Below are 26644 nucleotides of genomic sequence, written 5' to 3' on the forward strand. Positions count from 1 at the left end.
TGTACCCAAAGTGGCTGGGTACAATTTTTTTACCACAGTAAAAAATTCTGGACCAAGCTATTGGCTGAAAGAACCAGAAATTTATTAAAATGTGTACAAATGTCCACATTTCCATCCTGAGGCAAGAGCAGGCAGTTGAAGCCCTTTTAGACCCTGGCTGGCACCTGTTGGGCAGCTTATAGCCCAGGCTCCCCGGGCACTCATGGTCTTGCCCACCAGGGCCCAGTGCTGACAGGCAGGACGGACTCCTGCTCCAGCATCTGGGGTTTAACTCAGAGCCAAACCCACTGCCAAGCAAGGGAAATCGCATGCTCTCTGAAGCAATATGAAATGTTCTTGCCTTTTCTTAAAGAAGAAAAAACCCCCAAAGCCATCAAGGGTCTTTGCTGTAAGCCGTTTCACGCCTCCCTCAGGCCCTTCTTGCCTGGCAATGACTTCCAATGACTCTTTAACTCCGTCTGGGTCCAGGAGGTAGGAAGACTGCAGCAGGATGATGAAATTTTCTAAATAAACAGTACTTTTCTCCCTACTTGGAATGTCGGGGTCTCAACTTCGCCAAAGCTATTTCCAAGCTGATGCTGGGCTGCCAGAGCCTTGCAGGCATCAACACGTTTCCTTCCTGGTGGTGACCCTAGGGTCCTTTGCTGGCCCCAACACAGCAGCAGGCAGCCCACTGTGGACTGCATCTCACCATGTGCACCTTGTCCAGGCCACGTCAGCCTTGGGAAGGAGACGTCTGGGCAGGTGAGGGCAGTGGTGGCAGCCGAAGGACAGACCAAAGCCCTGCCTTTGTGTAGGTTGAGTCTCCATGACAGACAGAAGCCCCTGAGGCTGCGGCCTGGGAGAAGGGCCCTAGGAACTGGAATCCCAGGAGTTCTAGGGCCCCTTAGACCACCTTGGGGTTCTGAAGGCAGCAGACATCACCCAGGAAGGATCTTGCTTCCTGTCCCAACACTGACCCAGCTCATCCTGCCTGCAGCCACACCTCTGTCAACCCATCACTCCAGCTCCTAGTGGGGATGGGCCCTGAGTCTCTCTTGCTCCCCCAACAGCTGCCCAGCAGGCACAAACCCTGCACAGGTGGAGCCCCTGGCCCCTGATCCTCACCCAGGTAACGGCCTCCAGCCTTGATGACGATGGCGCCTCGACTCCGTGTCTCCTCCTCAGCCTGTGCCAGGCTCTGCCGTGCTTTCTGGTAGGAGTCGTCGGTGGCACACACTGTGATTTTGTCCTGGATGCTGCCCAGGCAGTCCAAGTGGACATCCCCATGGCTGCAAGACAAGGGGCCAGAAGCCGAGATTAACACCTGGGACGACTGGGAGAGATGGTCTCAGGGCCTGCACCACCCCCATCCCCAGCCAGGAAATAGTCCCTAGTGCTGACTTGAGTAACAGGGTTTCTTCAGGGCACATCTTGACCCGAAAGGAACAAGGGGGCCAGGGTCCCTGGGCAGGAGGTGGCATGCCAGGATCTGTGCCTATGCCCTGGAAACACTGAAAGGAGCCAAGGCAACTCATCTGATGGGGGGGAAGAGGGGAACTGGGGCTGGAGATGGTGGGTGAACATGTGCACAGCAGGCTAGGGTAGGGGGACACCACGGCAGAAGAAGGGGAAGGCGGGTCTGTCCATCAGGTGACCTGGGGCAGCTAGGGCAAGGCCTCACCTGGAGACGTACTGCTGGATGCAGTCGAAGCTGCCCTGGGGGCTGTCACGGCCGATGTTGGAGAGGTAGAAGGAGAATGTCCGTGCCTCCGTGGGGCAGTCAGGCTGGGGGATGGAGATGTGCTGCATGGAGAGTGTGGGATGTTACCAGTAGGTCCACAGCACAGAGGGGACCAAATGGTGGGCCAGCACAGGACCTGGCCCATCCCTGCAGCATGTTCCTTTGAAACGCACTTTTGTTTCCCTGACAGTGACAAGACTAGCAGCTTGTCCATGTCACCCACCCTCGGCAACGCTCAGGGTCCTTGGTTCCCATGCAAGCGCAGGGGGAGGGGGTGGTGGGCCTGTGTCTGGTTTCTAAGCAGCGATGGCATCACAGTCTGAGGAGCACAGAGCACTCAGCACACACCCAGAGGCAGGGACCTCATCCCGATCTGGGCAGTGACTCAGTTTCCCCACCAGACAGGGCAGATCTAGTCTGGGACAACTGTGTAGGTGAGATGAGAGAAGACAGGTGTCAGCAGTAGGCAGGCCATGCTGAGCGGTTGAGATACCCTGACCCACACTCCTGCTGAGCAACGCCCTCTCCACCTCCTCCATGCTGGACACAGCCTCCACCTGGGTGTCTGTGAACAAGGCAGGCACAGGCCCTAAGGGGCTCACAGATGGGCAGGACTTGCCTCCAATAAACTGTGACATAGGATGCGTGTATCATGATTTTCGTGACCCTGACTTCAGACAGCGCTGCTCCAGCCTAGCTAGGCAAAGCCACAGCCCCCGGGGGAGAACAGAAAGATGAACTGGCTGGCAGACAGACATACATCACTAGTCCTGGACAAGGTGCAGGGCTCAGTGCAGGCAGGACACCCAGAGGCCACTTTACTCCAGGCCGACCCTCTGCCCCCTGCCCACACTGGGTGAGTGAACCACACGGGGTGAGCAGTTGCTGAAAAACACAAATAGGAAAATGTCACACTCTGGCTGCCAGGCCAAGTGGGCACAGGAAGGGCCTCCAGAACCCCGTCACCAGAGGTGACCCATCATAAAGTAATCCCTGGGCTTGAACACAGGAGTTCATCACAGCTAGACTGACACATAAGGTGGGGGTGGTTAACAAGCAGGGGCAGCACTGGGACAGGGGTGGGCAGCAGGCTTCATTCAGGCCTTGCTCCCAGGCTGCCGCACCACCTCAGCACACTGAGCACATTTCCTCTTTGATGATGTGAGGACACTAACACACCTCATCAGCGGTGGACAGAATGTGGCTCAGGGCTGAACCCGCCCCAACGCCCCATGCCCAGCTGTCACATGTGAATGCAGGCAGCTCTGCCTATCTGAGCCTCGTCTGTGAGACCAAGGATGCAGCAGCTTGGGTCACAGGGAGGGATGATACTCCCATTCCCCGACCCTCAGGGACCCACGACAGAAGCTGAGGGAGCACCTCGCCCAGGGTTAGCTCAAAATGCCGCATGACGCCCTCAAAGCACAGCCAGTCCCTGCTCCAAGGAGAGGCCCGCGACGTGAACAGTGAGAGCCAAGGCGTTGCCGAGCAGCTCCCAGGCATAGCTGCTTAGGGCAGGAAAAGCCCAGCCTTGGGGAGGCAGACAATCTGCACCAGCTGTCCTGGGACTGCAGATGACCTTGGGCTGATAACCATCCCTGTCCTCCACCTCCCCACCCCAGGCTGAATGCTGCCCATGAGAAAGGTCGCCCCAATGGCCCAGCCCCACTCAGCCACAGGGTCTGTCCAGCACTCCCTCCTGACCCTCAGGCTGTTCCTGCAGGGCAAGTGCCCTCATCCGTGCTGATGCAGCTGGGGGCAGGGCCCGCCCATGACACATGCCCAGTGGCAGGTGAGGCCAGCAGGGTGGCAATGCCAGGCTGGCCCTGGCCAGCAGTGCAGGCTCTAATCTCAACACAAACAGATTTTTTGATTAAGGTCAAAAAGGGATGGAGCAGCTCACACTCAGCATCTAAAAAGTCAAATCCTGACTATCTGCTATGACTTACCTCGGGCAGGAAAACACACACACAAACACAATCCACAGCCTCTGCTGGAGCCCTGTGGCTGGGGATGGCTCTGGACAGTTGAGCTCAGTCCTGCCCACAGGTGGCATCTCCTGGTCCAGCACTAGTAGCCACCCCGTGCTATCTGCACATTTCTTTACAGATGTAACTTTTGTTCTCCATCAGAGAAGTAACTGGAAACCCAGCACTCAGATGCTTCTGAGGGTCACAGTAGGGGATGCGTCCACAGTCAGGTGCACACTGACACAGTCGCCTAGAATGCGACAGGAAGCCTGTGCACCACAAAGTCAGCAAAATCAAAAGGCGCTGCCAACGTAGCTAAACCCCAGCATGGGAGGCTTTTCCTCCATCTACCTTAATCCTTTCCCTAATCAAGTCCTGCCTCTGGCGGAGACCCATCCTCCCTAGGTGGCATTTTTTCCATCTCAGTCTGCTCAGAGGGCACTGGCTGCCAAGACTGCCACAGCCCCCACTGGGCTGTTGTCCCCAGGACAAAAGAAGAGGGAATGGCCTGAGTTCTGACACAACGGTGCTCCTCTCTGGGCAAGGGTGCGGCGACCCTTCACTGCGATCCTTTTACCCCGTGAGGACGTTTTCCACATGGGCATGTCTGGCCACTTTCAGAATCTTGGAGGGGTCATGGCACAGAGCCCAGAGGACAGTTTGTGCAGCTACTGGGGCCCCAGGATGGTGCAGGGGATGGGGGGCTTGCTTGGAGCCTGGTATGGCAGGTTCTCGCAGCCCCAGCCCCTCCCCAGGTCCATGGCACCACCACTCACGGAATCCTCTTGTTAACAGGCTGTTTTGCTGCTGGTTAATGACGCTGGTTAATGGCTACCAGTCACTGGAAAGCAGCAGGAAAACCAGCCCGCTGGGCATGGACAGCCCAGGAACGCGCTGCTTTCTCTGTGACAGCAGAGGGCTCGGCATATGTTCCAAAACATGGCCTGAAACACAGCCCCTACTCGGCAGTACATGTGCCTTCTGGACCAAGTCTTGGCTGCCCCATGGGCCCTCAGCTGGCCTGAAAGTGGCAGGTTTGGGTGTGCCTGATGTCAGCATCAACTCCTAGTTACAGGAAGGCAGAGGGAGCTGCCATCAACTGAAGCATGTGCCTGTGTGCACAGATGCACAGACGGACCTGGAGCAGCAAACAGGCTTGTCCCATCCGGGATGGTGATGAGCACTGGAGGGGCCGACATCTGCCTCTGAGGCCTGATGCCCAAGAGGGGGTGTTGGTTCTGCTACGAGTGGGTCAGTTCTAGGGCCAGAGCTCTTAAATCAACCCCCTTTGAAATCTGTCCCAAGTTGGCCTGCAGCCCTCCCCCAGATCTGTGCTGCAGGTGGGAGCTTTGATTAGACAAATCAAGTCCCAGATTGGGGTGAAACGGGGGGGAAGCACTAGATACTGCATTCAGATAAAAACAAGACAATACAGGCACACACAGGAACCAAACTCCAAATAGCCAGGCTCTCTGGCCAGAGAGGTTTTCAGAACATTTGTTTCATTTTCTTTGTTATTTCTATTTCCCAGGGAACCCTCAGAATAACATATACTTGAGGTAAAGAGTTACTGCTGAATGGCTGAACATGACTTCCCAGAGCAAAGCAGCCTCTTCTGCCCACTGGGAGGCCCTCACTTACTCAACTCCAAACCCGGGGTGCTTTCTAAGCACCTACTTCCTTTCCAGGAGCTGCTCTGGAAGAGACTGCACAACCCCGGCCTGCCTGCCACATTCCGGGCTTTCCAAATTGCCCCTGTGACACAGCAACAAGCACCCCTGTGGCTCAATCTTATGTGTGCCCCTAATGACTCCTACAGAGGTGGTTCCTAGATCACAGACAGATGCCAGTCAAGGCCTTTGACAAGTGCCACCCAACCTCGTTCTAAAAACTGCAGGTTGGGCTCCTGCTGAAGCAAATGGAAATGCTGAGACCCTGAACAGCCTTGGATGCCAATTCTCTTTTTTTATCAACTAAAGATGCTGGGGTAGGGCCGGCCAGGTGGGGGTTTCTTTTCCCCTCTGAAGGCTGACGCTTCACCAGCTGTCAGGGGTTAACAACTCAGAAGTGACCCCTGATGGCGGAGGCGCCCATGTCAGCCAGCTCAGTATCTATGAGAGGGCAGGGAACACAAACGCACACATGTACACGGCAAACGAAACACAGGTGAGGCTTTGCTCCACAGACGACACCCTTGAGGCTGGACATGCTACAGGTGGGGGCAGGCTCTCCAGGGAACCTGGCAAATGCCATGCAGTCACTCCAGGGCACCAGCCAACACCAGGGCCCAGCTGCACACCACCAAGGCCCAGCCCTCATGGCACTCACAGCACAGGTGGGGAGGTGGCTGGGCCGAATGCGGCGCCCACCCAGGAGCTGAGCGACACGGAGAACCTACGCCGGCTGTACTGAGCTCCCATCAGATGGGGAGGCGCGCGCAGGAACTAAGTGAGCGCCTTCTGGACTACAGAGAGGGGACTGGTTCTCCTAAGGCCATGCTAACCCACACACAACCCTTGAGGGGGACGGCCCATCTCCTGAGCGGGGAGGCCAAAGGACAGAGGGAGATGAACTGGCCAAGGTCCTCGAGCCAAGGAGCATACAAATAGAGTCTCAATCTTCAGTCGGTCAGCTTCAGGAGCCTCTGGGAAGTGGGTCCCTGCCATCCTACATGGAGTCCAGAACATCAAATCAGCCCAAGCACCACGAATGCTAAATGAGCCTTGGACCAGCCCCACTGCACCAGTCTCCTGCTTCCCTGTCTGCCCTATTTCACTGGCCTCCTGCTCTATTCCCACTTGTAGGCGGAGTGCACAGACCAAAACACCCTTCCTCACTTCTCGGGAACACACAGGCCAAGCTGTGGGCACACAGCAGAGCAACTAGGAGAAGTGGGAGTGGAGAGCAAGGCGCCCTGCCTCCTCCCCAATACGGACCTGAGCGACTGTGCAGACGTGGCCTGGCCAGGACAGCGTCTGTGGTACACCTGGAACCAGGCCAGGCCTCTCATATCTGGCAGGGAGGCAGGGTCACGTTCCATCAATGTCCAGGAGGAGAAGGACAAGGTCCAAAGGTCCTAAGGGGCAAACTTAGCCCATGATCCTTCACAGCAAGCTCGCCACATGGCCCCCTCCAGTCCTCACACAGGTTGATACAGGGAATTGCCTCTTAGTGGAGACTCACAGCCTGGCTTGCCTGGAGCTGCAGCACAGGGCCTCCACACCCTCAGAACTTTTTAGGAACTCCATTACATATGAGAACGCTCTGAAGGAAAAAATGTAGGCAAAACTCTAAAACTAAGATGTTGGGACCCCTAACTTCAATGGATGTGGCTCTCAGGTTTTACACAGGAATTTGAGTGACACAGGGTATAGCCCTGGAAAACCTCACGGTGCTTCTGTGACGTCTTGCTGACCAGAAAGCATCGCTCACTGGGTAAATGAACGCACTGGCTTCCCCATCTTCCCATGACTGCTGAGGGCATGGTGTGATCATGGGCCACAAGAGGGCACCACTGGGCCAGCCTGACAGCAAAGCCAGGCCAGCCCCGCCTCCAACACTGACTTCCAAACCAAGGGGGAAATGTGTCAGGGAAGATAAGCTGGAGGCTGCAAAGGGTGACCACAAGAAGACCCTGATGGGGCCAGTGAAAGTGCAGATGCCCTAAAGGAGGCACCAGGGGGTGGGGGTCTGGGGCCTTTAAGGGCATCTCACTGACCTTGACTGGTCGTGGTGTCATGGTCTGCTCATGTGTCCACCTGGCCAGACCACACCCCTTGTGACTCTATGAACTCTATTCTGGGAGGCACTCTGCAGATGCGGTAACATCCACAACCAGCTGATTTTAAGTAAACAAGATAACCCTCGATGGTCTCAGTGGGCCTCGTCCAATCAGCTAAAGGCCTTTAGAAGGAAACAGGCTTCCCTGAGGAGGAAGAAGCTCACCAATGGGCTTGGATGCCGGCTCCTGCCTGCCCTATGGATTTCAGACTCATTAGCCCCACAACTGCATAAGCCAATGTCTTGCAATAAATCTCTTAGTATCAATGTATCTGTGCACACAGACATGTATCTCCTAGAGGCTCTGTGTCTCTGGAGTGTCCTGGCTGGAATGAAACCCACAGATCTCCCTGGTTCTATAAGGAGCCAGCAGGCTGTCAGGTGGAAACTGACTTAGACATATGAGACAACTCCTTAAAAAAAAAAAAAAAAAGACTTGCAATAAAGACTAGAAGGAAAAACTAAAGTGTTCCAAAGCACCTTTGGTGGGTGGAGGACACAGGAGTCCTTAGACTTGGGGGGCAATGACTGTGGACAACCTGCCCTTTTGTTTATTCTCCAATTTTTTTGCAAGATGATCATTTAGAATGAAGTACCTTTCAGGAAAAAAATGAGAGTGCTGAGTTCCTATACCCCTCTGGCCTAGTACCAAAAGCCAGACAAACACCCATGGTCCTGGGTCCACTGATGGAGACAAGTGCCCCACCCTGCGGAGGCCACAGCTCCAGCCCACCTTGGGTTCTGGGGACACCATTTCGAATCAGCACAGAGATCAGGTCAGAACAGGGGTTTGGCGGCTACAGGAAGCAAGTGGGAGACTCAGGGGCTGCTGGAAAGGAAAGCTGCCTTCAGCAACAGATGGCCTGTTTGGTGTGGCCCCGGCCATGGGACCAACCTGGAGACAACTGGAGGCAGACTTTGGCTCAGAACAGGGCCTGGCCTGGCACAGAGGTGGATGGGGCTAATACACTGCTTCCAGCCTGCTGCTGTGCCCAGGGACACAGGGCAGGGAGCACACCAGTTCCAGAATTCTAAACATGATTAAGACAAGAAAGACTTACCCCTTGACTTCCTTGAAATCGGATTGAAGGTCTCAGAGAAACAGAATCCTGCAAAAAAAGCAAGATGGGAAATGTCAGTAAAGCTATCTGGAAATGCAAAGACTCACTTCCCAGTCATACAAGGAGCAGGATAAAGACTGTCTTCAGAAGGGGTGAGAAAAAAACACATATATGTTGAAAATTACAGAGAGGTCACTGGACCAGGGTTTTGAAGGATCAACAGGAGTTCCTCAGATGGCACAGGGGCCAGGGCTGGAGGTACACAAGAGGCAAGAATGAAGACACAACAACGGGCAGCTCCTCACCCTTCTCCCCAAACCAACACCAGCCCAGGCTGTCCTGCCTCAGAGACAACCTCTCGGGAACAGAACTGGGATGGATGAGCACCACTGGCTGTGAAACAGGCTGATGGGGTGACACTCCCTCCACCAACACCTTGGCAGGATAGAGCCCAATGCCTGCTCAGCTCTCCCACCACAGCTTCAGAGCAGCTTGCCACTGCACTTGGGGTGGCGGAATTTCCAAATGTCACAAGAAAAAATACATTAAAAAACTCAAAATAAGTTAAGCTTTAGCTATTCGGAGATCAGCCTTCTGGTGGAATTTTAGAAAGAACATGGATCCAGATGGAGGGTTGCACCTCTCTTTCTCATCTATCTTGGGGCCCTGAGTACCCACCTTCTGTGTAGCAGACATCACCCCACAGCGTGGTGCTGGTTTGTCACCACAAACCCCTCCTCCAGCTCCCAAACCCACATGGCTCAAACCCACCTCTGCACCTGTTATCTTCCCCAGTTTCCTTCACCCAGCAGCCGAGGTCTTGGGCTCTCCCACCTCCATCAGAGTCCACCTCTTGGGCCACCGCCCCAGCCCCAGCCTGAGTGAGGGGAGGCTCTCCTACATGGTCCACATATGCCTCTCTCAGTGTCTGGAGTGGGTACCTATCTGTTCCCCACAAAGAACGTCAGGTCCCACCGCAGGCCCTCGCTGGGTGGGGTAGCTTCATACACACGGAGAGAACCAACCAATGGGCAGGCTGGCCTCTCAGTGCCCATGGCTCCATCAGCCACTGGGCCGAGGGATGCAGGCGTGTGAGGGAGACAGGGCTCAGTCAGCTTGGACCATGTGGGTCACATGCTCACCCCACTTCATTTACCAGGAGCCCCCTGCCTTTTACCAAGAATCTCCAAGGACTCTGCCATCTAGAGCAGACCTGAGAGGTCACACTGAGCTCCAGCACTTCCCTCCATGGGATCTGACAACCCAGAAACCACCCCACACTTCCAAAGCACATCACCCTTCACGACCAGCTGGGCAGACACGGGATGCCCTCCAATCCCTTGTGCTGCTCCAGGACTTGGAACCAGCCCTTGCAGGCAAGGGCCACTGTGCTGCTGAGACAGGGGCCAGGCTCCCATGAAAGCAGGATCAGGATGACCTGCCCCACCACCACAAGGAGACCACTGCCTGGGCTGCTTTCAGAGAATAACAGGAGCAGCATCCATGGGGGCTCCGCCTAGCTGGGCCTTTGGAGATGCAACATTTAAGTCACCTCTGCTTGGAACTGAGTTAATGACAGAGATTAAAACGAAGACCTGCAGATGGCCAATGAGCATGTGAGAAGCTACCACTCATCAGTGAGGTGCAGAATGCGCAGGGTGATACCACAAACCTATCGGAAAAGCTAAAGGAAAAAAGACAACAGCCCAGAGCCGCCGTACCTTGCTGGTGGGAGCATACAAGGTGCAGCCTCTGTAGAAAAGAGTGTGGCAGTTTCTTAAAAGGCTAAACACAGAGTTACCACATGACCCAGCAATTCTACTCTTAGGGATATACCCAAGAGAAATGGAAATACATGTCTGCACAAAAACTTATACATAAATGTGCAGAGAAGAATTATTCTTACTATCCAAAAAGTAGCAACAGCCCAAACGTCCATCAGAAAAAAAGCAACAGAATATTACCCAGAAATAAAAAAGGACAAACTCCTGCTGGACACAACATGCACAAACTTCAAAGCCGTCAGCTCAGTGAAAGTAGCCCAACATATGACACCAAGCGTTGTATGATTCCATCTATATAAATTTCCAGAAAACGCAAAACTAAAGACAGATCAGTGAGTGCCTGGGAATGGGGAGTGGCTGCAAACAGGCTGGAGGAAACTGCTTGGGTGGAATATTAACACAGACTATATACCTAAGACAGGTAAGTTCTATGGGCTGTAAACGTCACCTGCAGAATGCCCTGCCCTCAGGCGCAGAAGGGTCTTTCTCTGAAGCCTCCCGTGGACTTTGAGCACCATCACCTGAACATACGGAGAACTCCGGAACCAGCAGGGGAGAGACTCCCACCTGTTAACTATGTTCAGTGCAAGGTGATGTAAAGTGGCTGGAAGGGAAACCGAAGACAAGTACACAGCAAAGACAATGCTGAGGCAAAGCCACCCTGCCCAGCATCAGCATAGGGCAGCCAGCATCCTACCAGTTCGCAGGTGTTTACTGTGAAGCAGATACATTTCATCTGAATGACCCACAGTGCTTTCAGCCCTGTCACCTCTTAGAACTTACTGGAACAAAGTTGGCTGCAGGATAACTCACCGGCTCTCTCCCTTCCCTGAGTCAGGTTCTGAGTGAGACAGGCAGGCTGAGGGGAACCTTGAGTGCTGTGGGCCCCTCTGGAAACCCTGATGCATGGGTAGGTCACATCGACAGAAGTGGCTCTCAGCACCTGGGGACATGGCCCCACTTCCTTCCTCTGCTGTTGAACAAGGCAGGGCAGGACCACCTGGGCTTCTTTCTGCTCTGACCAGCAAGCTGTGGTGGGCGCCAATGGGGACCCTCACTTGGGGGTTGCCGGGTGTCCACTGGGTGCATTCAGGACACAAGCCCCACCCATCAGAGGCCTGCGCCTGACTCTGGTGGGTGGCCAGTGGGTTGGTGGGAGGAGTGGCTGCGGGGCTGTCTGTAGCAGCAGCACTGCGTGCCGGGCAGCACAGGAAGGCCTGCTTGTCTGATGCTGGCTGTCCACAAAGGCTCTAGGGAAACTTGGGCAGGGCAGCCTCAAGGCCCCAGGCCAGCAACTTCTAAACTCCTGCAGGCAGCGCACATCGAAAGCCAAACATCCAGAATCCCCGGGAAAGAGCACACCTGCATTTCCCTTGATAGCTTCCATGGTTGATGAAGGCTCGGGACCCAGAGCCATCCTGAGGAGGATGGAGGGGACACCACGGGACCAGGGAACACAGCATCTAGGAACACACCATGCAGGCCATGGGCTGAGAGCTTCATCTTAGGCTTATTATCGCTAAACTCCACCACAAGCCTCAAGTATCACAGAGGATCAAGTGACTCACCCAAACCCACAAGGAGCCAGGATTTAACCCCACCTGTCACCTCAAAGGTGCAGGTTCTCTGCTCTGGGTGGTACACACACTGGTAGCCTCCTTTCTCTGAGCCCTTCAGGGACTTGTAGGCTGACCCCAGGAGGACACAGCCAGATCTGCTGCAGTCACCTCCAGCCTTCTGTCTGGAGATTTTGATGTTCAGGCCGGTGATTCATGTCCCCCACTCCACTTAGAAGGGGCTGGCCTTGCCACCACTGGAAGGCCACCCGAGCCAAGGCTAGATGGATGGAAAGGTGAATGGACAGATAGACAGCTGTCCCATAGAATCCTCTTGGTTCCTTCACAAGCAAGTGCCTACATCAGGGCCAGACAGACTACCTGGAACCAGACAAGTGCTCACTGGCGACAACTAGGGTGCTGGACAAAACACTCAACAATGCTTTCAAAGTGAATGCAGGCAGCACTGGCCAGAGATGCCTGAAAGAACGGATAATGGCCAAGGGAGCCTCTGACTGCCTGGATCACTGCCTGGAGGAACCTCTGGACCCTGGGCCGGGGAGGCTGAAGGAACTGGTCATGTGGGCAGAAGCCCATGAAGGCAGGGGCAGTGCAGAGGGACTGCTCCTGGGGCCTGCACAGAACCTCAAGCTGCTGCCCAGGAAGACTCTAGGACTCTCCCCAAGGTGGCGCCCCAAGTCCAGGAACATGGGCTGGAAGATGCCATACGCAGCCAGCCCAGAGGCATCCTTTCTGTACCCCACTCAACAGTGGAGCTAAACTAGTCCTCAGGTAAAGGCTTCTCTTCTATTCCCCTTAATAAGGAATCTCAAAAATAAGCTTCTGATCCACTGTTAACCAAACTGCCTGCCAGCAGCCAGCAGAACTAACATGCTTCAAGAAGAGACAACAAAATCCAGCACACAATCCCATGGAATCTACAACACTCAGCATACAAAACCCCAAACCTCCAGACATGTGAAAGATGCAGGAAAATGTGACCCTTAACCCAGGAGAAAAATCAGTCAATGGAAACAAACTCAGAAAGGACAGACATGATGGAATTACCAGACAAAGGATCCACTTTAGAGCAACTATTCTAAATATTTAAAGCAACTATTTAAAATATTCAAGGGCTTAAAGGGAAACTTGAACTGATGAGAAGAGGAATATGTAGTAACAAAGGAGAGCCACATGGAACTTCTTAAGCTGCGAAATGAAGTATCTGGATGAAAAACTCACTGGGCAGGATTAAAATTAGACACTGTGGAAGAAAAGATCAGTGAATCTGATGACAAGCCTTGGTGAAATGTGGACGAGTACTAAGAAATCCAATACATGTATAATTGGAATCCCAAAGAAATAATGTCCCCAAATTCCTAAATGTGATGAATACTATAAATCCACAGATCTAAGAAGCTCCAGCAGGAAACAAAGAACCACGCTGGAGCACAATGTAAGCAAATCAGTGCAGCTGCTGATTGAGGCACCACAAACCGAGAAGCAAAGATAAGACTCAAGAGGCCAAGTGTTAGAAACAAGATCAGAGATCATGGAAGGATATCTTTAAAATATTGAGGAAAGAACACTGTCAACCTAGGATTTCACATTCAGTGAAAAGAGAAGGTGACAAAGACTTGTTCAAAGGCTGAGAGAATCTGTTAGTAACAGATCTGTATTACATGGAAGGTTCTAGAAGTTCCTTAGGAGGGAAAGTAACACGAGATGGACAGGTAGATCTGCATAAAGGACGAAGAGCAACGAGTTAAGGTGAACATGTATGAATATGAAACCTTCTTCTCATTATGTTTCTCTAAAAGATAACTGACAGTTTAAGGCATAAATAACAATAATGAAACACAGGGTTTGAATGTGCAGCACTAAATGGGTGGCAGCTAGGTGCAAGGATGAGGAGAGGGAGAGGGGAGCAGACTGTCCTAGGGTCTCAACACCGTCTGACCCACCGCAGGAGGTTAACTGGGAGGGCGTGGCCTTCTAGTGCCAGAGCTGACCCTGACCTCCCCACACCTCAGCTCTAAGGGCATGGAACAGATAGACATTTGCCTGCTGGATGTGATGAATGTACATCCCTGTCCTGGTTGGACTGTACTCAGGGGCACTTTCTGAGCCCCGAGGGTCCCAGGCCATGCCTCACAGAACACGGCATGCAGAGTGAGACAGCGGGACACAGGACACCACGTAGCCGTGACTGCACATGAAAAGGAATAAGTAAGGGGCACAGTGCGAGTGGTGAGGCACATGAAGCAGAGACCTGAGCTGGACTGCAGGCAGTGAGGACTGTCCTCTAGACCCACCTGGCCTGGCCTGGCCCCCGGCAACTGGGGTGCCCTGGCAGTGCGTGGGCTCACCATGCACACGGTCCTTCTCTGCCTTCTGGCTGGCTGCTCCCTGCAGGGGCTGTCTGCTCACAGGGTCAGGGATACACCACTTGTTAGGGGTACCCCGTCACCCTGTTACCTCGTCTACCTGTCTGGGGACCAGGAGGGCCTAATAGATCAGCGAGGGCACTGTCCACTTCTCTGTATCCTTGGTGGCTTTTGGGTCGGTCCCCAACTGTGACTAGCAAGTCACCGGGTAATGTAACTTCCCAGGACGCTCCCCAGGCACAACACAACTCTCCATGCTCGTCACACTTGGTACTTGTGTGGGCTACACTTCAGGCAGGCAACATCACACACGATGTGCTTAGTCTCCTCAGACCCTCTTGAGGGCTCGTGTTGCTCACAATGCAGGCTCACAGGGCACCCCTTCCTCCGAGGCCAAGCTGCGCGGGGCAGTGCCTCCTGAGCTGCAGGCACCAACCCCACGCTGGCCCTGTCAGGCCCCTGCGTAGCAGAATGGCATCTCCTGTTAGCGGTGCACTGAAGATGAGACCAGGAGCCTCTTGAGACAAGTGTCACTGCTGGTGCCGTGCTTTAGCTGAGAGCCCAGGGCTGAGCTGGGAGGCCTGGCAGAGGTGGGCAGCAGGGAGGCCTCAAACAGAGCCGGGCCTGCGCGTCCACGCCCTGCAGTCACTCGGCCCCCAGGTAGCCCCTCAACAGGAGGACATAACTTGGATGAGGAAATCCGTGTAATGAAGATGTTGATATCTGTAAGAAAAAAATGGGGCGGGCACAGGACAGATGCGGTCAGGGGAACAGGCGTTCCTGAGGGAGAAGGAATGAACACTGGCCTGAGACCCGTCTTCCCTAAGATGGGATGAGGACAAGGAGGAACCTCGCAGTGGCTGAAATCCCCTTATCTCTCCCCATAGAGAAGAGCACGTCGAGGATGAAACAACAGGAAGTGGCTTATGAAATCCACCTCTAGGTCTAGCAACCAGTTTATAGGAAGTGCAGTGGGTAAGGCATCGAGTTACACTTGTGGTTCTCAACTGGGTGATTCTGCCTCAGAGGACACTGGCGATGTCCGGACACATTTTTGGATGTTGTGGCTTGGTCGCCAGGGGTGGAGGCCAGGGACTCTGCCCAACACACCACGGTGCACAGGATGGTCCCACCACAGAGTGACGCCAGAGGAGCCAAGGCCGAGAAGCCCTGAGCTAAACGCTGCCGGGCAGAAAGCAATGAGGACAATAATTGTCAGAGCAGAAAGTGGGAAATTCCACAGGACCAATGAACTGGTTTCTTCAACAGATGAATGGCTCAAGGGGAAGACGAGCGGAGTGCTATAAATGACCACAGACTTGACATGAATGTCGCGCATGGCTCTGTGTGGCCGTCACTGGTCCTACTCACAGTGAGGAACCTGCAGAGACAGCCAGCAAGGGGGCTGGGGCCGGGTCTTGAGCACTCTCACGGAGCTGCACAGAGGCTACGTCTAAAAAACACAAGTCTGCATCTGCTAACATTCAACACAGTCATTGAAAAAGCCTCGGGTGAAATGAAAAGATAGCTGGGGTTGTTCTAAAAATGCTCCAGCAAAACCAAGCAAACAAAAACGGGGATGACGGGGGCACAAGGAAGAGTGGAGGCAAGACGGGTCAAAGCTCACAGGGTGAGACTGAGTGACAGAAAGGGGACAATCGTTACTCTCATCTCTGTCCCATCCACCCATGAACATTCCCATGTGAAAGGTTTAAAATAAAATGTGGACAAGTACAAGACACCCCTAACCCTGGGCACACAGATGGACAGGGGGTGAGGATGGTGAGCGCAGAGCCGGTGCATCATCTGGGGAGAGGGATGGAGCCAGGAGAGGTGGAAGGACCACTGAGAATAGGGCAGACCTGGACACAGACCCGGGATGCCTGCCACTAGCTGAGCCTGGGGAGCATCCTAAAGTGCCCACTGTGTACAGTATTATCTGCGCCTGGGCAGCACGCTCCCTGTGGCCTGAAACCCCCATAACGCAGAGGTGCCTGTGGAAAATGACAGAAGGGAAGGCTTCTGTTCCTCCGTAAAGAGTTTGTCTTTCTGATTCTACAAAGCATAAATGAAGCCTATGAGCCGACCTTGCAGAGCTGGGATCCATCCTCTCCAGAGCAGTGTGTGGCCAGCAAAGGGAGAGGTTAAGTCCTGAGAAAAGGCCTGGCTGCCGACCTCCTGGCAACTGTCCCCCAATTTCCAGTAAAGCACAGACGATTGGGAAACGCCTTTCAGGAATTCTCCTTGCAACTTCCTGGCAGGTTCCGAGTGGGATGCTGAGGCCGTGGAGAGTTTAGACAGTTTCTGGGACCATGAGGGGCGATTTCTGTGAACCACAGGCAGGGAGAAAGGCCTAGGCCACAACCCCAGATTAGTTTAGTGGGCATGGCCAGCCCAGGGCTGAGCTGGGAAACCCGGGCAGACACACAGAGGTTCTACACTTACTTGATGAGGTCACAGCAGAGCAAGGGCGTGGCGGGCCAGCAGCCCCTCCCCTTGGCCAGGAGGAGGATGGCAGCACTATTCATTATTATGTGAAGGGACACGTAAAGGCCATGAGCCAGGTGTAAATGAGGACCCACATGGTGGCCAGCACAGCAAGTATTTCTATCTAAAGCTGTGGACGTGCACAGAAAGCTTAGGGAAAAATTTTAAATAAATCTTGAAGATTAGAAAAACAGATACAAATCAGCTAAAACTGGCCCTGACACCTTTCTTGTTTGCTCTTCTTGGGTTAGCAAATTAACACAGCTAGAGCTAGACAGGTCACCCTCCTTTCTGCTGGAATTCCCACGTGCCTGCCTGTACTCCAATTTTCCCCTCAACCCTAGGGATTTCCAATCTGTGTTCTGTCCCCACAGATGCACCTTTTCTCAAAGGTCACATAAATGGAATCATACTGTTTGTTAGTTTCCTGTCTCTGTGCAACAAATCACCACAAACTTGGTAGCTTAAAACAACAGAAATGTATCCTCTGGGTCCTGGAGCCCAGAAGTCTGCAATCAGTATCTTTAGGCCGAAAATCAAGCTGTTGGCAGGGCTGTGCTCCCTCTGGAGGCTCTTGGGGAGGACCATTCCTTGCCTCTTCCAGCTTCTGGGAGCTCCAGGTGTTCCTTGGCTTGTGGCCACATCACTCCAACCTCTGCCTCCGTAGTCACATCGCCTTCTCTTCTTCTGTCTGTGTTAAATCTCTCTCTGCCTCTCTCCTATAAGGTCACTTGTGATCACTTTTAGGGCCCATCCAGATAATCCAGGATAATTCCATATCAACTTCCTTAACTTAATCCCATTTGCAAAGTCCTTTTCTCCATATAAGGTCACATTCACAGGCTCCAGGGGTTAAGACCTGGACATGTATTGAGGGCCCCAATTCAGATGATCACATAATACTTAGCATAATGTCTTTGAGATTCATCCATGTTGCTGTCACCAAAGTTCATTCCTTTTTACTGCTGAGTTATTAAACCACCATACTATATAATCTGCTCAACCATTTGCAGACTGAAGGACACTGGGGTCATTTCCAGTGAAAGCGAATGAATCAACTGCTATAAACATTCACATGCAGGTTTTTGTGTGGACATGAGTTTTCATTTCTGATAAACTCCCAGGAGTAAGACTGCTGGGTCCTACAGTAAATGTATGCTTCACTTCACGAGAAACAGCCAGACTGTATTCCAGAGTGGCTGCACAATTTTGCATTTCCACCAACAATGAAGGAGAGTTCTAGCTGCTCCCCATCCATGTCAGGATTTAGTGTTGTCAGGTTTTTTATTTTAGCCATTCTCATAGGCGTGAAGTGGTATCTCATGATTTCAACTTGCATTTCCCTAATGACTAATGACGTGAAGAATCTTCTCATGGACTAATCTGCCATCCTTATATATTTGGGGTGAAGTTATACAAATTTTGGATGTATTTTTAAAAACTGGGTCATCTTCTTAATACTGTGTTTTGAGAGTTCTTCATATATTCCAAATACAAGAACTTTATCAGATGAGTTTTGCAAAGATTCTCTCCCAGTCCATGGCTTGTCTTTTCATTCTCTTAACAGCATCCTTCAAAAAGTAGTTCTTAATTCTGGTGAGGTGGAACATCAATTTTTTTTATCTTATGGGGCTTGCTCTTTGGTGTCACAGCTATCTCCCCCTATCTTTTTAAAAATAGTTCTATTTTATGAAAATCTCAATTCTTACCAACTTCCCTCTCCTCTCCCCAAAAAGAAGCTTTAGGAAACTGTCAAGTCCAGCATCAGCCCAACCCCTGTCCCAATGAAGGGTCTCTCAGATTCCTACATCTGCCTGCTCTCTGGACACGAATATGGACACTCCCTGGGTGTTGACCACCCAGATGCTGCAGGGTTTGCAGACATTGTCGGGTTCCAGCTTCACAACCCCTGTGGGGTGGGTAGGTAGTGTCCTCCTGGCCCCTGACACCTGCGCCTCACCCTGAGCTGCAGCACATGCTGCTTGACAGCTCACACACTGATAAAGCTAAAGTTGGGCCTGGGCTATGTGGAACCAAGACCACACCCCTGCTTAGTCCCCTGTGTCCCCTGTGTGTCAGCAGATATGACCACTCCAGGTGCCCAAAGCAGTACATCTACAGACGGGGCACTGGGCAAGTCAGAGGACAAGGGACATCAGTGTATAGGCAGAGAAAAAGGACTTGCAGGGCAGGGTCTGGCATGTGCTACGCTCAGATGGGGGGGGGGCATCTGAGCCCTGACTGGATGGGGGCTGTATGGACTTACTGGGCACTGGCTCTCCATGGAAATCACAGTCAAATTGAACTTGTGTTCAAGATGACTTGTATTATTGAGGACAGCCAGCCTCCCATCACAAAATCCACTCCCATCTTCAACGACTCAGATATCAGGGTTCCCGTTGTTACAACTGAGAAAAAAATGAGGTACAGAGATGGGACAAGGCTGCTGGAGGTCCCAGGGCAGGGCTTGGGACCCCACTCCACCAGAAGAACTGATCCCAACCTCACAGAAGGACCAGCCCTGGGGTCCCCACATAGCTCATGCTCGGTCACTGACCCATTAGATCATATACCAATTTCACAATTTATCCAAACTCTTTATGAAACGCACATGACCCCACGGTAATAGGATGAGATAAACATTTGCTAAACAATTCTTCACGTTAAAGTGCTTCTATTCTGCTGAGCTCTGTTCCATCCACAGCTGCCAGCAGCACATCCCAGGCTTGCCTCCAGGGAAGCATGGCTGTTGTGAGCCACCAACCAGTGCCACCTCTCTGAGCTGTGCAACCCACGCCTGCACCGGGCCCTTTTTTCAACACCTTTGCTTCATTATTATTTCATCTTTTCCATCTGCCTTTCCTCAAATAGAAAAATTAAGAAGCAGCCCCATGTCAGTACCTGATGCACGCCCCCAGTGCACACAGCCTGCAGCACTGAGCACAGCCTGCAGAGGGGCCAGGTCCACATGCTGGACTCAGCCCCCTGTCCCCATGGCAAGAAAGCACATGGGCATCCTGCACCAATGCTCTTTTGACGTGCCTCACCAGGAGTATGAGCCTTAGGTGGGGTGTTTTGTTTTTCTTTTTAATTGCTCGCTAAAACTCACAACAGGCACTGAACTTCACTCTGCCGAAACCTATCCTCCACCCATGGCCGGGGGGCAACATGACAACCCCCTGACCCCTGAGACAGCAGTGCTGAGGAGAGACTCTTCCCATGGAGGAAGCTAAGGGCATGACCTAGATTGCCTGGGTCATCCAGGGAACAGCCCAGGATGCTGGCTGCCCAGATGCTCTGCATCTCAGCACCAGGCTCAGCTCACATTTCTACCTCATCACCTGTTCCTACAAAGCACCACAAACCTGTCCCAGGAGATGCAGATACAAATCACAGGCAAATAAAAGCAATGGCTAAGAACTTGGCTTTCTCTTCCCTTTGGGGTGATTCCTCCACCCCATCCCGTGGCCTCCAGCTAGTACCCATGGCAGGGTCACTCTCCTGCACCTCCTTCTCACACAAACAAGTGACCTGCAACCTAGGAGCTGCCAGGTCAGGGACCACCTTCCCTAGCCTAGCTCACCTGGTATTCATCCCACTGTGTCACCTCAGGCACTCCAAGTCCAGGCACCTCTCCACTCCACTAGCCTTTGACCAACCTCAGGGGTCAGCTCCAGGCCATGCTCAAACCCTCTTCCACTTTCACTGTTGCACTGGAATAAATCCTAAATGCCCAGGAATACAGAGTAGGCCCCACCATGCAGATCCTGCCACAAACACCTCACCACTCATTAGCTGGGGTCCCAGGGAAGAACAACTGCCTCTGAGAGAACCAGCTCTCGGGCAGCTGGGTGGTGAAGGCTGCCTCTACCACAATGTCAGTTCAGAGACGTGGCCTTGGACAACTGGGCGACGGCCCCCCAGGGATATCCCTCCAGAGAGCTCCAGAGACATCCTGGAGGCTTGGAGAAACGTCTGGACAAACCAACCTCCCCAAAGAGCTGGGTAACCTCTCTCATTCTAGCAGCTCTGAGATTTTGAGCTAGAAAACTTTAAAAGTCTCAAAGAAGCATCAAAATCTGAGAAAAGACTGCCTAGGGCTTGGGACCCATCCACAGGTCCCTTGGTCACTGGCAATATGCCACTGCTGACACCAGGGGGTGGGCACTGATGAGGCCCAGGGCTCGGCCTGCCCTCTAATGTAGGGGGCAGAAGAAGAGCAGAAGAAATGTGACAAACACGTGTGAGGTGAGTGTGCTGGGCAGCAAGGCCTCAGAAAGCCAACCCGGCAGAGTTCAGCCCATGGTCTTCCTTTCCCTGGAGGCACAGGTGGGCGATGAGCATGGAGCTGGGCTTGGGGGCAGCCTGCAGTTTGGGGACAGAGCCTGGAGTAGCCAGGTGGCTGGCTCAGATACGGGCCCCTAGTCACTAGCTGCATGTCCCAAGGAAGTCCTCACCCTCACTGGGTCTGACACGGAGCAGGCTGTATGAAATCAGCACATTTTTAACTTTTGAGAAACAGAACCTGACCTGGCTGAGGCCGAGCTGTGCTAGACCCACAGGGAGGCCCTGGGACCAAACATTGCCCTGAGTCCTGCACCCAAAGAGCATCTCCACAATGAGGACCCATGTGGCTGTCAGGCGCTCAGGTTTCATCACTTAACAGAGCCAGGAACGGATCGGTCTGGTCCCTTCCAATCCTCACTTGGCCTCCAATAGGTGTCAGTCTTCGGGAACAAGATCCTCTATCACCCAGACAAACAGAATAGACCTTCTTGGGAACAACTTGGACTTTCAGACTCTGGACACTAAAGAGCCACTGGAGCACAGGGGGGCAGGGCCCAGCAGACCATCCAGCTGTAATCCCAGCCATTGGCTTCAGGCCTACCCCTCGATGGGCACTCTGTCTGCTGCGCCTGCTAGGTGGTGAGCACGGTCCCTTTTGAGCACTGTTGAGCCAACTGGAGAGGATCTACAGGCTGGGTAGCCTTAACCACCCTCTGCCTTCCATGGAGTTCTGAGAAATGTGCCTGAGAGCCCCCGGCAGGTGAGCAGTGAGTGAAGTTCAGCCCAGGCTGCCTCTCCATGCACATCAGCTGCCACCTGGCTCTCATCACACAGAAAGATTAGCCCTATTCTTGGGTTACGTCATGCACAGGTGTCCCCCAAGATCCACCAACTGACTGTTCCCCAGAAAGATGCCCTCCCCTCAGAGCAAACAGCCCAAAGAGAAATGTCACCAAACTGGGTTTCTCCTGCAGAGCAGGCAGGGCAGCAATGCTGGTCTCTCTCAGGGTGAGAGGCGTATGTGTTCTGCCAGGGGCTTGGCACTCACTGGCCCTCAAGAGCCTGACTGTGAGGACCTCCTGTGGACAAAGCCACACATTTTAAAGACCACCTTCAAGAGGATGAGGAAACTGGGGCCCAGGGGAGCCAGCAGCTTTGCCCAAAGTCACCAGCTCAGAAAGCAGCAGAGCACATACCCGAACCCAGAACTGACCCCCAAATAAGGAGGCAGTGCGCCCTCTACTGCTTAAGGATGTCTCATTTCCCCTCACTGTCTTTCCTTCAGCATCAATGGAGTCATGCTGCTCTGGACGCTCCTGTCACCATCCTCAACGGGCTGGCCAGCATCCTGAGCCAGAGCTGCACAGGTCACTCCTGTCTCTGCAGATCTGCTTTCATTAACCAGTCTGCTGGAGGAGAGCCTCGCCCTGAAAGTGCCAATGAGCCAGAAGCCTGAAACCATCAGCCACCTTTCTACAGAACATCTTGTCACCTGCCTAAAAACAAAAGCGACTGATTTCAGCTCAAAGTGACAAGATAAGCACTGTATATTTGCCTAAAGGTGATGTGTCCCAGAAACCAGGGGGCAGCTGAAGTTCTGCTGAACCAACTGTGAATCCAGGTAAGAAGAGAGTACAGATGTAAGCGAGAAGAGTCCCTCCAGGACTCTTACAAGCATCGTCAAGTCGTACCCTGAAGCCCTGGGGGCCCTCAGTGACAGTCTTTATGATACTCAGACCAAGCACTTGCGACCCCTGTGCTACTGTCCAAGGCATTCCTCCTTGGACCCACACGGCTGACTCCTCAACCGAGGTTTCCTCAGAAGGGCTTCTGGCAGGGCACACTCACTCAGACCCCTGCCACCAGATGAGGGCATCTTCCTGACTGAAGTGCTGGGCTGGTCTCTCCCCACCTGAAGGTGAGTCTCAGGAGGAGGGAGGATGTCTCATCACTGCTGGTCTCTAGGGCTGATGGTCTGGTACTAGGTCACCCAAGTCAGGGTTCAGACACCTGCAGAGAGGAGACGCGAGCTGGCCCTGACCACACTATGTGGCAGGTGAGAGCAGGGAATAAATGCCCCCCTGAATGGACATCTCTCCTAGACATGATCTGGAAATAATTCCAAACTCAAAGAAAAGTTGCAACAGCACGAACACCTGAATACCTTTAAACCCCACGCTGACTTGCTGTTAAATTTTTCCCACCAATCCCCAAGTGTGTGGGTTCTCTCTGCCCCACACACACCACTACATACAAAGTTAGGTGCACACACTTGCTTCCCTGAACCATTAGAAAGAAAGCTGCAGACATCATTGCATTTTACCCCTGAATGCTCAGTGTGTTTCCTGGGAGTAAGGCACATGACAGCCACCAGCTTTACTATGTTCATTATCAACGGGACACTTTGCACTACTGTCTACCCTCCGCATTGCCCCCGGCTTGGTGGTGACCTCACACTGCTCTCCCCATAGTGGGGAGAACAGCACACAGCACTGAGCTACCCCGTCTCATCAACCACCTTTAATCTGGAGGCCTCTCGGCTGTTCTTTGACATTTAGGACACTGGCATGTTTGGATGATACAGCCCCCTCCTATCTTTACTAGAGCACGCTACATTTTGGGTCTGCCTGGTGTGATGAACCACACTGTGCTCCAGTTGCATGCCTGGAGATATCTGTTGTCCTCTGCGGCACATTCCCCCCACCTCCAAGGGGTCTGTCTGCCCTCATGGGACTGTAACTCTGATCACCCAGGCAGGGCCAACCTGCTCAGTCTACCTTCTCTCAGCGCAGCTCACAGCAGATGCCTGCTCCGTATTCACAGGTTCAGCCAGGCCCACCATCCACAGCTTCACAGTGGTGACTGTAAAACGCAGTTCCTATCCAGCCTCAGCATTCCACTATGTTCAGGAGCCCTCTCTTTTCCCACTAATTTATTTACATGCTTCCATCAGTAGTGTGATGGTTAATTTTATGTGTCAACTTGGCTAGGCCATGAAACCCAGTTGTTTGTCAAATATCAGCCTAGATTTTGCAGTGAAGACATTTTTTAGATGAGATTAACATTTAAATCGGTAGACTGAGTAAAGCAGATTATCCTCCATAATGTCGGTGGGCCCTGTCCAATCAGTTGAAGGCTGTAAAGGGGAAAAAAAAAAAAAAAAAAAGACCAAGATCCTCCGGAAAAAGGAGGAATTCTGCCTTCACACAGATACAACACCAGCTCTTCCCTGGGTCTCCAGCCTGCCAGCCTGCCCTGCAGACTTTGGACTTGCCAGTCCCTACGACTACACTGGCCAATTCTTTAAAGTAAGTCTCTCACGCTCACTCCTGTCGATTCTGTTTCTCTGGAGAACCCTAATATAGACAGACTCATGGGCTGTCTTTTGCAATGGTCTCAAATGTATTACAGTCCTTAATTATCCTGATACTCAGATTGTCCCAGGCTGGCCCTGGGGCCCTTGGTGCTAGCTCGTGATTGTCCCCACCTCCCCAAGCCCTCTCTGATGTTCTAGCACCACAAGAGGCTCTGGCCAGAGCCATGGGGCCACACACCTCTCCAAAAAGCCCCAGTCCTGAGACTGAGCCCAGGAAGCTTCCTCATCTATCACAGCAGATTACAGAGGTTAATGCCCAGGACAGCTGCTGAGGGCCCCACGTCAGAGGAAACACATGGGACCAGGCTCAAATTTGGGGTCTTATAACTTAGCATTTCCCTCAGTTACAAAGGTAGGCAACAAACTACAGCATCATGAGCAGTATCAACTCTCTGACATGCTTTAGCTCGGCAAATGATAGTTTGTTGCTGTCTTCAAACGCCATTTTTGCTTACCACTATTGCAAAATTACAGCAGTTAGATCCACTGCTAGGCCTCATCACTTAACACATTAACATCATAAATTTGTTCCTAGGTCCCACACTTCTTTTTAATATTTTATTCACTCTCTCAGTGGCACATTTCTTTGGTAATGCCACAATTTTAGGTGTCTGAGAGGGATCCACGCCCAGAAAGGGCCAACGCCCCTGTCCGTGACTCGCTGGTTCACCAGGAGCTGCCCCAAATGGGGCATAGCCATGACAGTCCGACTGGGAAGGGGCTTATAAAATCGGCTATGGTTCAAAAAAAATCACCCCGACTAATCTACTATTTCTGAAACACCATTTACCCCTGGCCTCAGAAAGTGGAGGTGAGGACTCTCCACCTAAGCCATGCAGAGTACTAACTCAGGCATGGAATGTCAGTGCCCATCACACCAGTGCTGCTGGGGCACTGACGCCCCTGGTGCTCACAGGAGGGGGGGTCTGCATGCAGTAGGGAACACACGGCTGAGATCTGGAGCACGTGGTTCCAGTTATCTGAAATGTTATTATTATGTCATGAACACAGCAGCATGCAGGCGCCAGAAGGTGTCACATAACTGAGGACACACTTGGAAATGAATGGCTCTCTCTGAAGCTTCCCCTTTCTCACTCAGGGTGCCCTTCTCCAGCATCAGGCTGCCCCCCACCAAGCCCGCAAACTGTTCCCTGGAGCAGCTGTCCCTCCTGCCCCTTCTCCCCAAACCCCCAGTAGGAAGTGCCTGTGTGCTGGCCTCAGCTGGGCTTCCATCAGCCGGGAAAGGCTACAATAAGTACATGCTCCCCCCCACACCCAGCAGTTCCTCCTAAGACCCCTTCCCACCCCCAAAATGAAAAGCGCAGCTGCCAACACCTCCGAACAGAGCAGGCTGGCCCACACTGCTGCTTCTGATCCGGTGTGGTTTCTAAAGCCGACATGGACAAGCAGAGGTGAGTGCAGGCCGCCTTCATCTTGTGCATCAAAACCAGACTGTGAGGGTAACTGAGAAGGAAGGGGATAGGGTGGGGGTGCCTGTACCAATTAAGACAAACCATTTCTATAACCTCAGGGATTTGTGTAAGAAATAAAAAAGGAAAGAAGCAAGAGACTGTCACATGCAGGTCAGAGCCCAGGAAGATGAGAAGGGGACACTGTCAGCAGACCTGGCCACCAGGCCGTGATGGGAAGATCTGCCCAGCACCTTCCAGAAAACACCCTCTCTGTACTGTAGCTCTGCAGAGCTCGCTTGGGCTCTGGGCAGCATAATGATCCCTTTGTCCCCTCCGAGGCTGCTGGCCAGAGCAGAGATGGCTGGGCTCCCCTGAACGCAGAGCGTGGGGCTTCATCTTGGGCAAAAATACAGAGACCGTTAAATGGGAGCAAGACGCCCCACTCAGAAGGATGAAATGAAGAGAACGTGGCATATATTTCCATCTCTAACCTACCCAGGTGACCCAGTGGGCAGGCAGGATGGCCATGGCTGAACAGCCCTGCAGATACAGGGAGGGGGCCCACTAGCTACCCAGTGCCTGGGAAACAATGTCCTTCACCCTGCAGCCTGGGAAAGGCCTGCTGGGTCACTGATCACTCTTCCCAGTGCTTTGTCTGCCCTGGTCCCAGCATACAGGTGCCTTCTGGTGGGGAGAGTCCCAGAGACCCCAGGAGGTGACCTGTCCTATGAGATCACAGTAAAGCCTCTCTCCCCACACAGAAATCTATTTCAGGGCAGGAGGATCCCCAAAGACCTCCCCCAAAACAACCCCCAGGTCTT

The 26644-nt window shown here is 52.9% G+C and overlaps 1 protein-coding gene across 2 annotated transcripts in view; it reads right to left on the bottom strand.

The window, feature by feature from the left end:
* The window catches only part of ELL (elongation factor for RNA polymerase II), a 69092-nt gene that overhangs the window by 19648 nt on the left and 22800 nt on the right, over positions 1-26644 (bottom strand). For both annotated transcript variants that reach the window (XM_031437657.2, XM_064480037.1), the window contains exons 2-4: positions 8535-8582; positions 1664-1785; positions 1108-1271 (exon numbers count right to left, since the gene is read on the bottom strand). In XM_031437657.2, the coding sequence (XP_031293517.1) occupies positions 1108-1271; positions 1664-1785; positions 8535-8582 (334 nt within the window). The remainder of the gene's footprint in view (positions 1-1107; positions 1272-1663; positions 1786-8534; positions 8583-26644) is intronic.

The sequence above is a fragment of the Camelus dromedarius genome, chromosome 27 (assembly GCF_036321535.1).
Source record: "Camelus dromedarius isolate mCamDro1 chromosome 27, mCamDro1.pat, whole genome shotgun sequence".
NCBI classification, from domain to species: domain Eukaryota; kingdom Metazoa; phylum Chordata; class Mammalia; order Artiodactyla; family Camelidae; genus Camelus; species Camelus dromedarius.